Raw genomic sequence first — 13,251 nt, forward strand, 5'->3', positions numbered from 1 at the left:
TGCCCAACGTCGGCAAGTTAGTCGGCGCTCAGGTCTCCTGATTCCTGGCCCGTGTGATGAAACGCACTAGTTCTGCGTTGAGAAACCCCAGGGGACGAACTGCTCCTCTGAACCAGGTTTGACCTGAACAGCCCACCCCTTCCTTCCTTTGGAAACTACTCTCCCCAGCTTGGAACTGGTGCTTCCAGTGGGAACTGCCTGGTACCTTAGGACCTCAGTGATGGTGCTATTCCCGCAGCAGCTAGTTGTCTAACCCTGCGGTTTGCATGCTCTGTCTTTCCTCCTGAGTAAGCTCAGTATTCTTCAGAAAACTGCCCCTTTGCCATAGTTCCATTGAGTTAGCTATCTGTCCTTCAGAACCAAGGGTTCTGATTACCTCCAAGGTGCCAGTGAAGCACGCTTGCCCCAGGGAACTGATTTTGACTTGCTTTCTCTTTAACCGTCCACAGGCCTATCCTTCTCGCCAGTCATTAGCTGTCCTTCCATCTGTGCAGCCCTGTGCCCGAGGAAACTGCACAATGGCCTGGCAAAGCCCCAGACTCAGCCACTGGGTGCCTCCAGAACATGACACCACTTAGAGATGAATCGCCTGGCTAATTCGTGAAGCCACCTTCAAGTAAGCAGCAGACACTTTGTAATCGCTTAAAAGCTCCTGTCAGACCCTATCGAGAAATTCCCCAGTGGCAGATCTATAATTTAGCTTTCTTTTTAGCTTTCAACATTTTATTGCAAAAATAATACAACCCACAATTCAGAAGGTCTGGAAAACCATTATTTTGTGTTTTTTGCCATCCTAATTGCTTTCTGGTCTATAAGTAACTTCCCCCTGACTTGCTGACAATGACATAATTGTTTCTTTATTGAGTAAGTTTCTTTTAACCCTGAGAAAGTTTCTATGTAAGCAGCAGAATGTGAAGCAAATTCAACTCAGACTGTTGAGATATTGGGGTTAAGTTTAGGTGATCTGTATCTATTTGGTGTTTTAAGAACTTGCAATTTTAGGAGAATGTGGCAAATTTGAGTATCTAATAGACCTTGTGATTCCAGTTTTAAAAATGTCATTGAGTAATTGATATAGACTTGTGATTTAAGCTAACAGGTGCAATACAATTTTATTAAGATTGTAAGTGGTATGGGAACATTTTGGAGAACTTAAGATTCACCATTTTTAGTTGGTTAAGAACTTGGGAAGGCTTGTGAGCAAACTAAAGTAGTAAAAAATGTTAATTTAATAAATGCAGTTTAAAATTGTTAAGGGTACTTTAAAAACTAAATTTCTGAATGGGACCAGTTGTCAAGGTTTTCCTTAACAGTGACTGTTTAATTTTACTACATTTTATAAAATAAAGTTATGTCAATTAATGCTGTTTAAGTTCAACTTAAAAGTTTAAGGAAAACCTAAAATTTTGAATTTTAGTAAAATGAATATTAATGGAAAGTAGAAATAATTCCAAGCAGTCTTCTGTATCTATAAAAGCCACCCTCAGTTACAGTAAAAATTACATGTTTGTCTGTTAGGAATTCGATATTTCATTTTTGTAAGAGTCAGTTCCACCTTCCACTCTGCCAACACTAATATTCCCTGCATTTTACAGGTAGGGAAACAGAGGCAGAGGAAGGAAGCAGTGGCCAGAGTGGACGCACCAGCAGACAACTAGTCAGCACTGGACTTGGTCACATGGCCTCACCTCGCCCCCACCAGCCTGGGTCCACCTAACGTGTCCCTATTACGGGTGGAGTGAAACCCCACAATGGAGAATGACCCTTCCTCTTCAGGAGTGATTATGTGACTCAGCTGAAATCTCTGAGACGCCTTGTTTTCCTCTCCAGCATCATATTCTAGGACCATAATGGACGTGGAAAGCTACCAGTTGGCCTGAGACGTTTAGTCTGATTTCTGGGAAAGAGGCAGCCTTGCTCCTTAGCCGTAAATAGGTTATTAAGACTAAAGACACTGGGATTGAAAGGACCTCGGCCCCAGCTCAGCTAACCCTCTGAGGACTGTGACGTCCCACTCGTACAACAATGACAGGAGGAGAGAACACAGCTCCCTGGAGAAGGACAGCGTGACACAGAACGGTGGCATTGATCAAGAAGCCTAGATCTGGGTCTCGGCTCTGCCTTTGGCCGAGCAACCAGGGCAAGCCACTTCCCCTAGCTAAGGCCAGCTTTGTTGTCAGTGAAAGGAGGTGAGTGCTCGCCTCTGCTTCAGTCAGAAACGTGCCAGGGTGCTATGAAAAAATAGATGAAAGCTCTCGGTAACACAAAAAAATTGGCCTGGTTATACATTGATGGGAGTTGGCTTCAGAAGAGCAAGCTGGCTGTGTTCCGAGTCACTTAGGGCTCTGATATTCCCCATGGCTCCATCCTCAAGGCAACACCAGCTGTGGACTCAGTGGGCTTCAGAGGCCGGAGTTAAACCCTGCGAACAGCTCTCAAAGGCCTCCCGCTGACTTTGGAGTCTCACTTCAGCTACTCTTTCCTTCTGAAGAAAGGGGTAACTGTCCCCGACTGGCAGGGAGCTGGTCCAGCTCAGGGCACACATTCCCAAGTGCCCTGGCTGGAATTGCACGGCATGTGCAAAGTCGCAAGGACAGTGGAACATTAGATACAATGGTACTCTCCTTCCATCAGGGATATTAATTCATCAAAGATTTGAAAAGAGACTAAATCCTGATTTCTGAAACTTCAACAGGATGGAAGAGAGGATAATTAATTACATTCCAACACAATCGAGGCTGTACACAGAAATAGAGTTTAAATAGGATTATTAGGGAAAGTTGGCCCTCTCTGAGGATAATCCCTTAGCTGAGCCAGGTCAGACTGACTTGGAGGGGCATTTGACAGCTCACATCCTCATTACAGGTAGCCCATTTCCTGCCCCCCATCCATAAGCCTCTTGCCAGTTCATAGCCATGTGTTTAAGAAATTACTCTCTGTGGTAAGCAGGATTCTTATATGGCCCCACGATTCCCAGGCCTGATGTACACACATTCATTCAAACACTAATCTAGGTACTGCCGTGAAGGGGATTTGCAGATATAATTAAGGTGCCACATCAGATGCCTGGGTGACTTAAGGCAGACAGTTTTCTCCAGCTGGTTCCAAAAGAAGTCAGAGTTCAAAGCATGAGAAGGACTCAGCCTGCCCTGGCTGACTTGAAGATGGAAGGGCTGTGTGGCCAAGAGTGCAGGCGGCGTCTGGAGGCTGAGAGTAGTGCCAGCTGACAGCCAGCAAGGAAATGGGTACCTTATTCCTCCAACCACAGAAACTGAATTCTGCCAATGAGAATGACCTTGGAAGTGGGCTTTTCTCCAGAGTCTCCTCATGGGAACTCAGCCCCAGCAACACCTCAGTTTCAGCCTTGTGAGAAAAGAACCCAGTTGCACTGTGTGACTTCTGACCCCCGGAACTGCGAACTAATAAATGGGAAGTATTTTAAGCCACTAAATTTGTAATGCTCATCATTACGCTGCCTGGAAATTAGTAACAGTAATTAGTAGTAGCTGATTACACAGCCAGATCAATTTGGGAGTTTTCTCACTTAGTGACTTTTCCAGCATCTAAATTACTTTTTAATTTTTTTAAATCTTTTCATTTTGAATTCCTTTCAGACTTACAAAAATGTTCTAATGAGCACAAAGGATTCTCATAGGCCCTTCACGCCAACTTCCCAAATGTTACATAACCACAACACAATGATCAAAATCTAGAAATGAATATCGGTACAATACTATTCAAATTTTACCAGCTGTCCTACGAATGAGTGTCCCTTTTGTGGTTCAGGATGCAGGCCAGTATCGCACGTTCCATTTAGTCATTATGTCTCGTTAGTCTCCTTCAGTCTGGAGCGTGTCCTCAGTCTTTGTTTGTCTTGCCTGATTTTGACATGTTTGAAGAAGTACTTGCTAGTTATTTTGCAGAATGTCCCTTATTTTCGATGTCTCCTGTTTCCTCATGATAAAATTCAAGTGAGGCGTTTTGGGCAAGAACACTACAGATGTGACATGTCCTTCTCAGTGCATTGTATCAAGAAGCACGTGATGCTGATGGGCCCGTTACTGGTGACATTGACTTTGATCACTTGGGTAAGGTGGCTTCCAGGATTTTCCACTGTAAGTTACCATTTTCCCCTTTGTAATTGATAATTATCTTGTGGGAGATGGTTTGAAGCTGTTAATATCCTGTTTCTCATAGTTTTGCTTACTAATTTTAGCATCCACTGGGGTTGTGCAAAACAGTTATTAATTGCTGTGGCATCTGACTTTTCTAGTTCTGTGATTCCTTCTACACTTATTAGCTAGAATGCTAATGTTTTCTATAAATTCAAGAATTTGTGAGGAAAAACTTTCCTTCCTCCCGTTTATGCGTTTATCTGTTTATTTATGTCAGTATGGCTCATGGGGTCTTACTTTATTCTGTGGGTCACAATTTGTTACTTCCATGATTGTCCCAGAGGAGCCCTTTCCAGTTGAGCCCTGTGTCTTTTGGACACGCTCCCATCATTTGTTGGCACCTCAGCAAAATAGTTACTTATTTTCTGGCTTCACAAGGTGTCCTGAGCTTATCTTGTACTTTACTGCTCCCACCCGGCAAGGTTTCCTGGTTCCTTTAATCTAAGAATGGTATCTAGAAAACAAGATTTGTTAGACGTGTCCACAGAACTACTCTGAGTGTGTGTAACTTTCTTTGATACTGTGGATCATTAAGCCTCTCACAGCCACACACTGTACACACACACACACACGCACAATTTTGGTAAAAGACACAATCAAGGAGCTGGATTTCTGTCGCCCCACTCGGCCACATTGAACCTCAGCCCCAGGGTCTCCTTGGTCCAGCCCCCACCCTGTGCCCTTCCCCCAGGTGCTCCCACTGCTTCTCCTCTTCTGGGACCCTTCCCAGTCACTACCAGGGGACCCTGAAAGTAGCCTCTCCCTGCTTCCAGCTCTAATATTAATACTATTCAGGGCAACTGCCTTTGATTGAGCACTTGTGCTCCAGGCAAACGTGATTTCATCAGCTCCTGCAGAAATCCATGATGAATGCATTATCCCCATTTTGTAGACAAAATACTGAGGCTGGAGAGGGTATGTCCCTCAGCACAGGAAGTGACAAAGCAGCGGTTCTCATCCAGTCCCTTCTCACAACCCCTGCTCCCTGCCAGTCCTAAGGCTGTCTGTTGGTCTGCCCTTGGGCAAAGCCCAGGGGGCTGGGAAGCTTAAACCACCCGGATCATACCACTGTGAGTGGCATAGAGGGGGGGGGATGCCAGGCAGGGGGGCCAGGGCAGCGGGACAGCCCTGGACTCTCCACACCAGGGAGTCTGGCAGAGGTCGGGTGGGCTGTCAAGTAATGGGCCCCCTGGGCCCTGCCCCCAGGTGCTCCTTCCTTCTTCCTTCATACACGCTCTTTCCTACCTGTTCCCTGACCCCCATCAAAAGGTTCTCAGCCCCCGTCTTTGGCCAGGAGTCCCTTCAATGGAGACAAAGCCTTACATTCTATCATCAGAGAGGAAAGGCTGGAAAATGCAAATATCTAAATATTAATAGCTGGCTAAGGAAAGGCTGTGGTAAGAACCTGTTTCTGAGGATAAAGAATGTCCGATCTCGTCTTTTTGAGTGTTACCCTCCCTTTGGAGAAAGCATGAAAGCCTTCAGCCTACGAACCAGAAAAGAAATCTGGGAATGGGGCTGTTTTCTGCCTGCAGTAGGAAAACCTGGGCACTCCTGCCCGAAGAGCCTGGGCAGGGAGGCACTCAGCCAGGCTGGATGCAGGGCAGAAGGATGGCTTCTGACCTGGATAAAAGCTCCCAAGTCTGATCTAGTTCCTCCCTTGCCATCCTCACAGCTGAGGTCCACTTACCTCTGGTTCTCCAAGACTGCAGCTGGGTGAACCGGCAACATCTGTATCTCCTGGGAACCTAGCTAGAAATGCCAATTCTCAGGCCTCACCCTGGCTGGACTCACTGAATCAGAAACGGACGGAGGCCCAGCGGTCTGCTTAAGCAGCCCTCCAGCTTGCGCTCCTGCCCACAAGTTTGAGCACCTCTGTCCTCAGGACCTCAGGTGACCAGATCAGGCTATTGCCAGTGACCATGCTAAAACTGGGGCCTGGCTAGGCAACCCTCGGAGTTTCCTGGAGAATCCAGTCATTAGGCTGGATTTAAAAACAACACTGATGTGCTAAGAGCTCCGCAGGATAGGAACAGTGCTACTTGTCCATTAGATGAAACAGGAATGTCAGCAGACACAACTGAAAGTGTGGTGAATAATGATGAAATGACTTGCTCCTGTGCCTCACACTGTATTGTTGGTAGGGCTTGGGAGGATATTCTCAATTCAAAGTTGCTTCATATGGAGGTCAGACAATTAAGTTCATGAACTCATCCTAGAAAAAGTGCTACATACCTCATTGCTGAATGTCACTATGATCACCTTCGAAATACTCCCCTTGGGAAGCTATGCACTCACACCAGTGCCTAGTCCACCCTTCAAAGCAATTTTGGAACTCTTTTTCTGGAATGGCCATCAGAGCTGTCGTCGTATTACCCTTGATGTCCTGAATGTCGTCAAAATGTCTTCCTTTCAATATTTCCTTTGTCTTCGGGTAAAGAAAAAAGTCACTGGGGGTCAGATAAGGTGAGTAGGGAGGGTGTTCCAATACAGTTATTTGTTGACTGGCTAAAAACTCCCTCACAGACAGTGCCGTGTGAGCTGGTGCATTGTCATGATGTAAGAGCCATGAATTGTGGGCGAAAAGTTCAGGTCTGCTAACTTTTTCATGCAGTCTTTTCAGCACTTCCAAATAGTCAACTTGGTTAATTGTTTGTCCAGTTGGGACAAATTCATAGTGAATAATCCCTCTGATATCAAAAAAGGTTAGCAACATCGTTTTGACTCTTGCTTTGGACTGACGGAACTTTTTTGGTCATGGAGAATTGACTGACTTTCATTGTGCACTTTCACGCTTTCTTTCAGGGTCGTATTGGTACGCCCATGTTTCATCACCAGTGATAACATGGCCCAAAACATCATCTCGCCTCTCTAAAAGTTCTTGGCAAACTTCGACTCTCCTTTGCTTTTGTTCATTGGTGAGTTCCTTCGGGACCATTTTTGCACACACCTTTCTCATGCCAAGATTTTCAGTTAAGATTTTCCTAACTGTTTCTCTATGGATGTTTACATGGTCTGCTATGCTTCTCACAGTCAGCTGACGATTTTGATGCATAATTTGATGAATTTTTGCAATGTTTTCATCAGTCCTGCTTGTTACTGTCAGCCCCGACCTCCCTTCATCAGTGACGCATTCTCTTTCCTCAGAAAAACAATTAATCCATTTGTACACTGCCGTTTTCTTTTTTTTTTTTTCAATTTTTATTTTATTAAATTTATTGGGTGACAATTGTTAGTAAAATTACATAGATTTCAGGTGTATAATTCTGTATTACATCATCTATAAATCCCATTGTGTGTTCATCACCCAGAGTCAGTTCTCCTTCCATCACTATATATTCGATCCCCCTTACCCTCATCTCCCACCTCCCACCCCCCCACTGCCGTTTTCTTCTTGGTTGTATCCCCATAAATTTGGACTAACATATCCTTGATTTCATTTCCACTCCTGCCAAGTTTAATAAGAAATTTAGTGTTTGTTCGTTGCTCTAATTCAAGCTCAGACATTATTGCAACGGCACACAAAAACACACAACAACAATAATGAACGCCACTAAGCAAGACACCACCACATGTCAACACGACCACAGCTGTGAGACACTGATGTACCAAGGCTATGAAACCTCACCGAGCTGTTTGTACAGTGCTGCCTATGTAAGTGCATGGTGGTAAGTTCACGAACTTAATTGTCAGACCTCATCTTTCCTCCTCATCTGAAAGCCAGAGGGTCATGTCCCACTACCCCAGCCCACTGCCCCAACAGGTACTGGCTGCCATGAATCAGTGCTTAAGCAAATCCACTGGTCCCTGCCACTCTTCTCTCTTGGGTACACCTGCCTGGGCTGTCCCCTCCCTTCTGGAAGGAACAAGCAGACACTCAGGTTTTAAACACTGACACTGATTCTTGTCAGCTGGTTCTGATGGGTAGTGAAAGACGTTCCCAGGATTATTCAACAACAGTCTGAGAGGGCTGCTCACCAAACTGGGGACAGAAACAAGACAGCAGTGAGTACCCTGTTCTTATTCTATCCAAGATTGACTCAAAGTGGAGTGAGCAGGCCACATGCATCTGAAATGTTTTTCCTTACAAGACTTGATACCAAATGTGTGGGGTTTTTCCACACCAACAACCAGTTCTCTGATACCAACCAGTATCCCACAATTCAATTCAATTCTGACACTAACCACCTGGAGTTAACCACAGACTCCACAGGTAAAGAGCTCAGTCCCAGAAGACTACCCCCACTTCACATGCCAGTTGCAAGTACTGGGTGCCCAGGGTACCCACTCTTCTGTCCAACTTGGCTCCAAAGTCAGGGGTTCCCACCATTTCCTCCCTTTCAGGTTCAGTAATTAACTAAGAGTGCTTTACGTGCTATTATCAGTTTATTATAGAAGAGACAACTCAGGAATAGCCAAGTGGAAGAGACGCAGAAGGCAAGGTAAGAAGGTAGAGGTGCCCAGAGCTTCCAGGTCTTCTGAACTCACCACCCTCCCAGCACCTTCATGAGTTCAACAACCAGAAGCTCTCCTAACTGTCATTTAGGAGTTTTCATGAGGTCTCATTACACAGGCAAGATTGATTAAATCATTGACCATTTACTGAACTCAGTCTCCAGACCTTCTCCTCTCCCTGGACACTGGGGGAAGGGAGGCAGCCTGAAAGTTCCAACCCCCTCATTGAGCCTTGGTCTTTCTGGCCACCACCCCCATCCTGAAGCCATCTAGACAGTCATCTCATTAGCATGCAAAAACTCCCTTATCACTCCAAAGAATCTAAGGATTTTAGGAGTCTTGTGCCACGAACCTGGGACAAAGACCAAATGTATTTTTTTTTTTTTACTGTGTCACAATCAGCCAGGTGAGTCCATAGAGCAGTAAAGGTGCCAACTAGAAGGAAGAAAGGCCCGTCCACCTCAAAGGGCATGTCCTCCGGCTTCACTACATTCGCAGCTTGTAAAGTGAGATGTGCAGCCTTGAGCACTTTCTGTAGTCTTAGATAAATAAAAACTGTCCACTTCCATGGTAATTAGATCTGTGAATAAAGTGCATGTCCACCTGGCATTGTGGTTATGGCAGGGGAAAGGGCAGAGGGCGGGGACCATCTCTCCTATGACTTGGAACTTCCCCAATGTCCCTTACTTCCTGCTCCTCTCACACAGTCTGACACCCACACTCACAGGGTCCTGGCACAGGATCTGAAGCCTCCTCACTCACCACTGTGGTCTCCAGCCAGGCTAATGCAACAGCATCTTTCGAGAAGGCTCTCCCGGGGCTGTGTTCCCAAGCTAAATGACATGCTGTCTGACCCAACAATTACTTCCTTCTCCCAGGCATCTTCTCCCTTTGAAAGTGGGGAAGGAGTTTGAACTATTACCCATAAAAGCTAGCAGGCTGATTCTGATTAAGAAATAATTAAAAAAAAAATAACTCATTGGCTCCAACATTTCAGCTCACCTGGATGGCTTTTTTCTGTACACTGCAAGTGGGCCAATTGCTCTCTGTGTGGGTGCTTTAAATATTAGATCAGAAGATTGTTCCCAACATACTTCTTTAAATTGCAATATAAAACAGCACTTTTCACACGGATTAACTTTTACCTGACTGGAAAGGTGACCTGTCTTTGAGACATTTGAGCCCACCAAATAATAAAACATTTTCTCAGGTGCTGGTCTTGACAGAGGCAAAATAAGCAGGAATGGGAGGGATGATCTCCCTCCCCCATTTCTCTGAGTTTCAGTTCCTTAAGTCATTATTATTATTATTATTATTGACACGTATTGACCTGTGTGTGAGATACTGCTCAAGGTTCCAGGGAAACAGCAGTGAACAAAACAGAAAAACAGAAAGTTCCTCATAGGTGATGAGTGCTGGGGAGAAAAAGAAAGCTGGGCAGGAGCAGGAGTAGGAAGGATTTTGGATGAGAGTGGCCAGGATTGCTTTCAGAGCTGTGCTTTTAGGGGGCGACTCCCTCCAGACCTGATACAATTTCAATTCAAGCCAAGCAGCCATTTGATGAGTCCCCTGTGCCCAACCTATGCGCCTGAGGACATAAAGATAAAAATGGGATAACGTTTCTTAAATCATTCCAGGATGATGTCCCCGAAAAGCCCGAAGGAGTTGACCGGGGAGCTGGTTTTCTTCCTGCCCGGGAGGAGCATGCTAGGCGGTCGGTCATTGGTGTGAGGAGAGGCAGGTCTCAGCTCCGGGCGGGGGAGGCTGCTGGGCGCGGGGGCGGGGCGGGGAGCGCAGGGTTAAGCGGTTTCCGCGAGGGCCCGCCCCGCCGCCCTCCTCGCCTGCTTCCTCCCTCCCTAGGTGACGCGCCCGGGTTTTGCCCAAATTTGTCCTTTTCCTCCTCCCTTGCCCTGCGCCTGGCGCTCTCAGGCGCCCCCGAGTCGCGAGCTGGCCCTTGGACATCTCCCGGCCTCAGTGTCCCGGAGCAGCTCTGCAGGGAGCGCCCCTCCGCGATGCCCTTCAGGAAAGGTAGGCGGGGTCCCCGCCCGGAACGAGCTGGGTGCGGGGCCCGGAGACCTGCGCGGGCCAGGTGCGGAGCCCGCGCAGTGCTGAGACTGGGCGCCGCGTTGTCCCCTCAGGGCCAGCCCTGCCCTTCTGGGCCCCGAACTACCCCGCCCCCGGTTCCGGGTTCCCCTCAGGCCCTGCATCTCCCCTCGGGCCACGCGCCGGCTGACACCTTGTGCGGGAGCGGATGCGCAGCGCGCGAGGAGCCAGTCGCGGCATTTTGACCCCCCCAGTCGCGCTGCATTCAAATTCCGAGGTGCAGGTGGAATAGCGTTTCCCCGGCGGACGGGCCATCTGGGGTTCTGCGGTGGCGGGAGCTTTGCAGCTCGGAGCCCGGCTGCGCACTCCGATGGCAGGCGGAGTCTGGGCGGGGGCTGCAGGGCTCGGGGCACGCTGCTGTGGAAGGCAAAGCGGAGCGCGAGTCCGGTCCCGGCCCTTTCCCACCTTTGATCCTTGGGAAGTCATTTAACCCCCTTGGAGACTCAGTTTCTTCATTGGCAAAATGGGCGCCAAAATAGGGCCGGCTGTGTGGGGACTGGTGAAACAATGCACAGGAAAGCAAACCGGTAGGGAGGGGCCCCCTACCCCACCCCCGGCAAGGCCCTCCTCCGCGTACCTGGCACCCTGCATGGAGCGCCCCACCTAGCCCACCTGCAGGCGCTCCCTAGGTGACCTGCCTCCTCGCATTTAGGCATTTCACTGGCGCTTTCTCCTGTGCCCGGCGTGCTGGGTGTGCAAGGCCTGCCAGAAAGTCCCAGATGATCCTATGGCCCCCTGCCTGGAAAGGGGTTGCTGCTGTGCTTGGCTCCATTTGATGGGCATTGTGCTGGAGGCCTTGGGGCCCCCAAGGCCCTGCAGAACTGGGCGAGGACTCTAGGGCGCCCTCAGGAGAGAGTATAGGACAGGGAGGGAGACTCAAGTTTACTTTCCAATGAGAGCTACCAGACTCCTTTGCTTTTCCTATTGGTGTTGAGAGAGGCTTGGGCTCTGGTGACCCATTGTCAGCCAAGACCCAAGGCTTCCACACCCCCACCTGGGTACAACTGACTGAGAACTAACTGAGAGGTAGCCCTGACTCTGGGGGACCTGGGGCCGTGCTATTTGCTTTCTCCCGGCTCCCTCCACCCCACCTTTCTTGCCCTCTCTTCACTTCTCTCGTAATTCAGATTGATTGTCAGGTTAATGCTACCCAGGGTTGCCTATGACACCCTATGGGACTTTGTCCCTTACGCAGAGGTTGCTAAGATGCCATTAGATCTCCTGGCTGTGAAGGGGGTGGTGGCACGCCCTGTCCCATTGGGAATGGTGAGAAGGAAGGAGACAGCAAGGAACAGGGAACAATGAGTTCTGTGCGGTGTTCAGTCAGGCAGCTAATGACGTTTAGTCCCACGGTCACTGTCCTCAATGTCTCCTCTTTTCCGTATATAACATGGCCACCTTGTCTCTGGAGGTTCTCAGAGCCCCACCTGACCTCATTTAGCTGCAGTATGAATGGTGATTTCTGTGCTAAGTTGGTCACTTCCCCTGTCGACTGTGTCCTTGTGGTCTCTGGTGGCAAACTCCTCAAAGGAAAGCCATCTGTTTACTTGTCACAGTGCTCAGGGGAGCCTGATGCAGCCAGGGTTAAACAAGCGGGTAGCTAAAAGGTCTTTCCACATGAAGATTTCACTCTATGACAGCATATTTTAGTGCAATTATTACCTCGCACAGGACAAAACATGTGCACACTGCCAACCGTGTGAAGCTTTGTTGTTTGTTTTTTTAATCTGAAGAGAACTCGGCTTCGTGACGGTGACCCTGGAGGGCTTGGAGTCTAAGACAGAAGTTCCTCACGTCACTGAGCTGTGATCTCCTATTTAGAAGTAAGCACGAGTGGAGATTACAGGGAGACAGGGTTTGTTTAATGTCATGATGAGATGCCATCTGGAGGTGAAAAGTCTGCCTGTGAGAGGAGGGGGTGTGCAACAGTACCCCATTCCTTCCACTGCCAGATCCTGGAGACTTCAGTGTATATAGGCTTTTAGATTTTTTTTTTTTTTTTTTTTGAATTACGAACCATCTGAATATATGAACTATTCAAAAAAGTAATTAAAAAATAGGAAATGAAAAGACTTTGCCTTCTCCACCCCCAAAAAAGAGAAGCCAGATGGAGGACTCCTAGCTAACCTTCTAGAAGGTTAATTGACTGCTAATTCCCTTCCCATGCTGTGTTTCTGTGTCTTGACAAGTAAGACTTTGGGAGCAGCTCAGTCAGGGGCCTGGGAGAAACACTTGGTACACTCATATTGGGCAAGTTGCGAAGAATTTAATAAAGGGATTATCACAAAGGTTTGGGCAGGGTCTAGGAAACCCCAAGAGATAGTGCAGAGCCCTGGGCATTACTACCCCAGGCTTCAAAGGGTGAGGGGCCAAGTTCATCCTCTAGATTGAGTGGCTGGCTATGCCCCAGGCACACGTGAGGTGCTGAGCTAATAAGATAGACTTGGCAGTTCCTGCCTCGTAGTTAGACCTTGCTGCCTCTCCATCATGGTCCACAGGGCTATGATAATGTCACAGC

The 13,251-nt window shown here is 47.8% G+C and overlaps 2 protein-coding genes across 4 annotated transcripts in view; both read left to right on the forward strand.

Annotated features, from left to right (window-relative positions):
• The window catches only part of RBM17 (RNA binding motif protein 17), a 45,313-nt gene extending 41,867 nt beyond the window's left edge, over positions 1 to 3,446 (forward strand). Inside the window, exons 12-13 of the mRNA XM_019738237.3 lie at positions 450 to 616; positions 1,596 to 3,446. Of these exons, the coding sequence (XP_019593796.1) occupies positions 450 to 568 (119 nt within the window). The 3' untranslated portion in view covers positions 569 to 616; positions 1,596 to 3,446. The remainder of the gene's footprint in view (positions 1 to 449; positions 617 to 1,595) is intronic.
• A 6,995-nt stretch (positions 3,447 to 10,441) lies between these two features.
• Positions 10,442 to 13,251, forward strand: part of PFKFB3 (6-phosphofructo-2-kinase/fructose-2,6-biphosphatase 3) — a 70,848-nt gene continuing 68,038 nt past the window's right edge. For 2 of the 3 annotated variants that reach the window (XM_019738224.3, XM_074325019.2), the window contains exon 1: positions 10,505 to 10,658. In XM_019738224.3, coding sequence (XP_019593783.1) covers positions 10,643 to 10,658 — 16 coding nt within the window. In that variant the 5' untranslated portion in view covers positions 10,505 to 10,642. Of the gene's footprint in view, positions 10,659 to 13,251 lie in introns of all 3 variants that reach the window. The other variant, XM_074325018.2, reaches the window with a different exon arrangement.

The sequence above is a fragment of the Rhinolophus sinicus genome, chromosome 1, assembly GCF_057876585.1.
Source record: "Rhinolophus sinicus isolate RSI-liver-muscle chromosome 1, RSI-T2T, whole genome shotgun sequence".
Taxonomy (NCBI): Eukaryota; Metazoa; Chordata; class Mammalia; order Chiroptera; family Rhinolophidae; genus Rhinolophus; species Rhinolophus sinicus.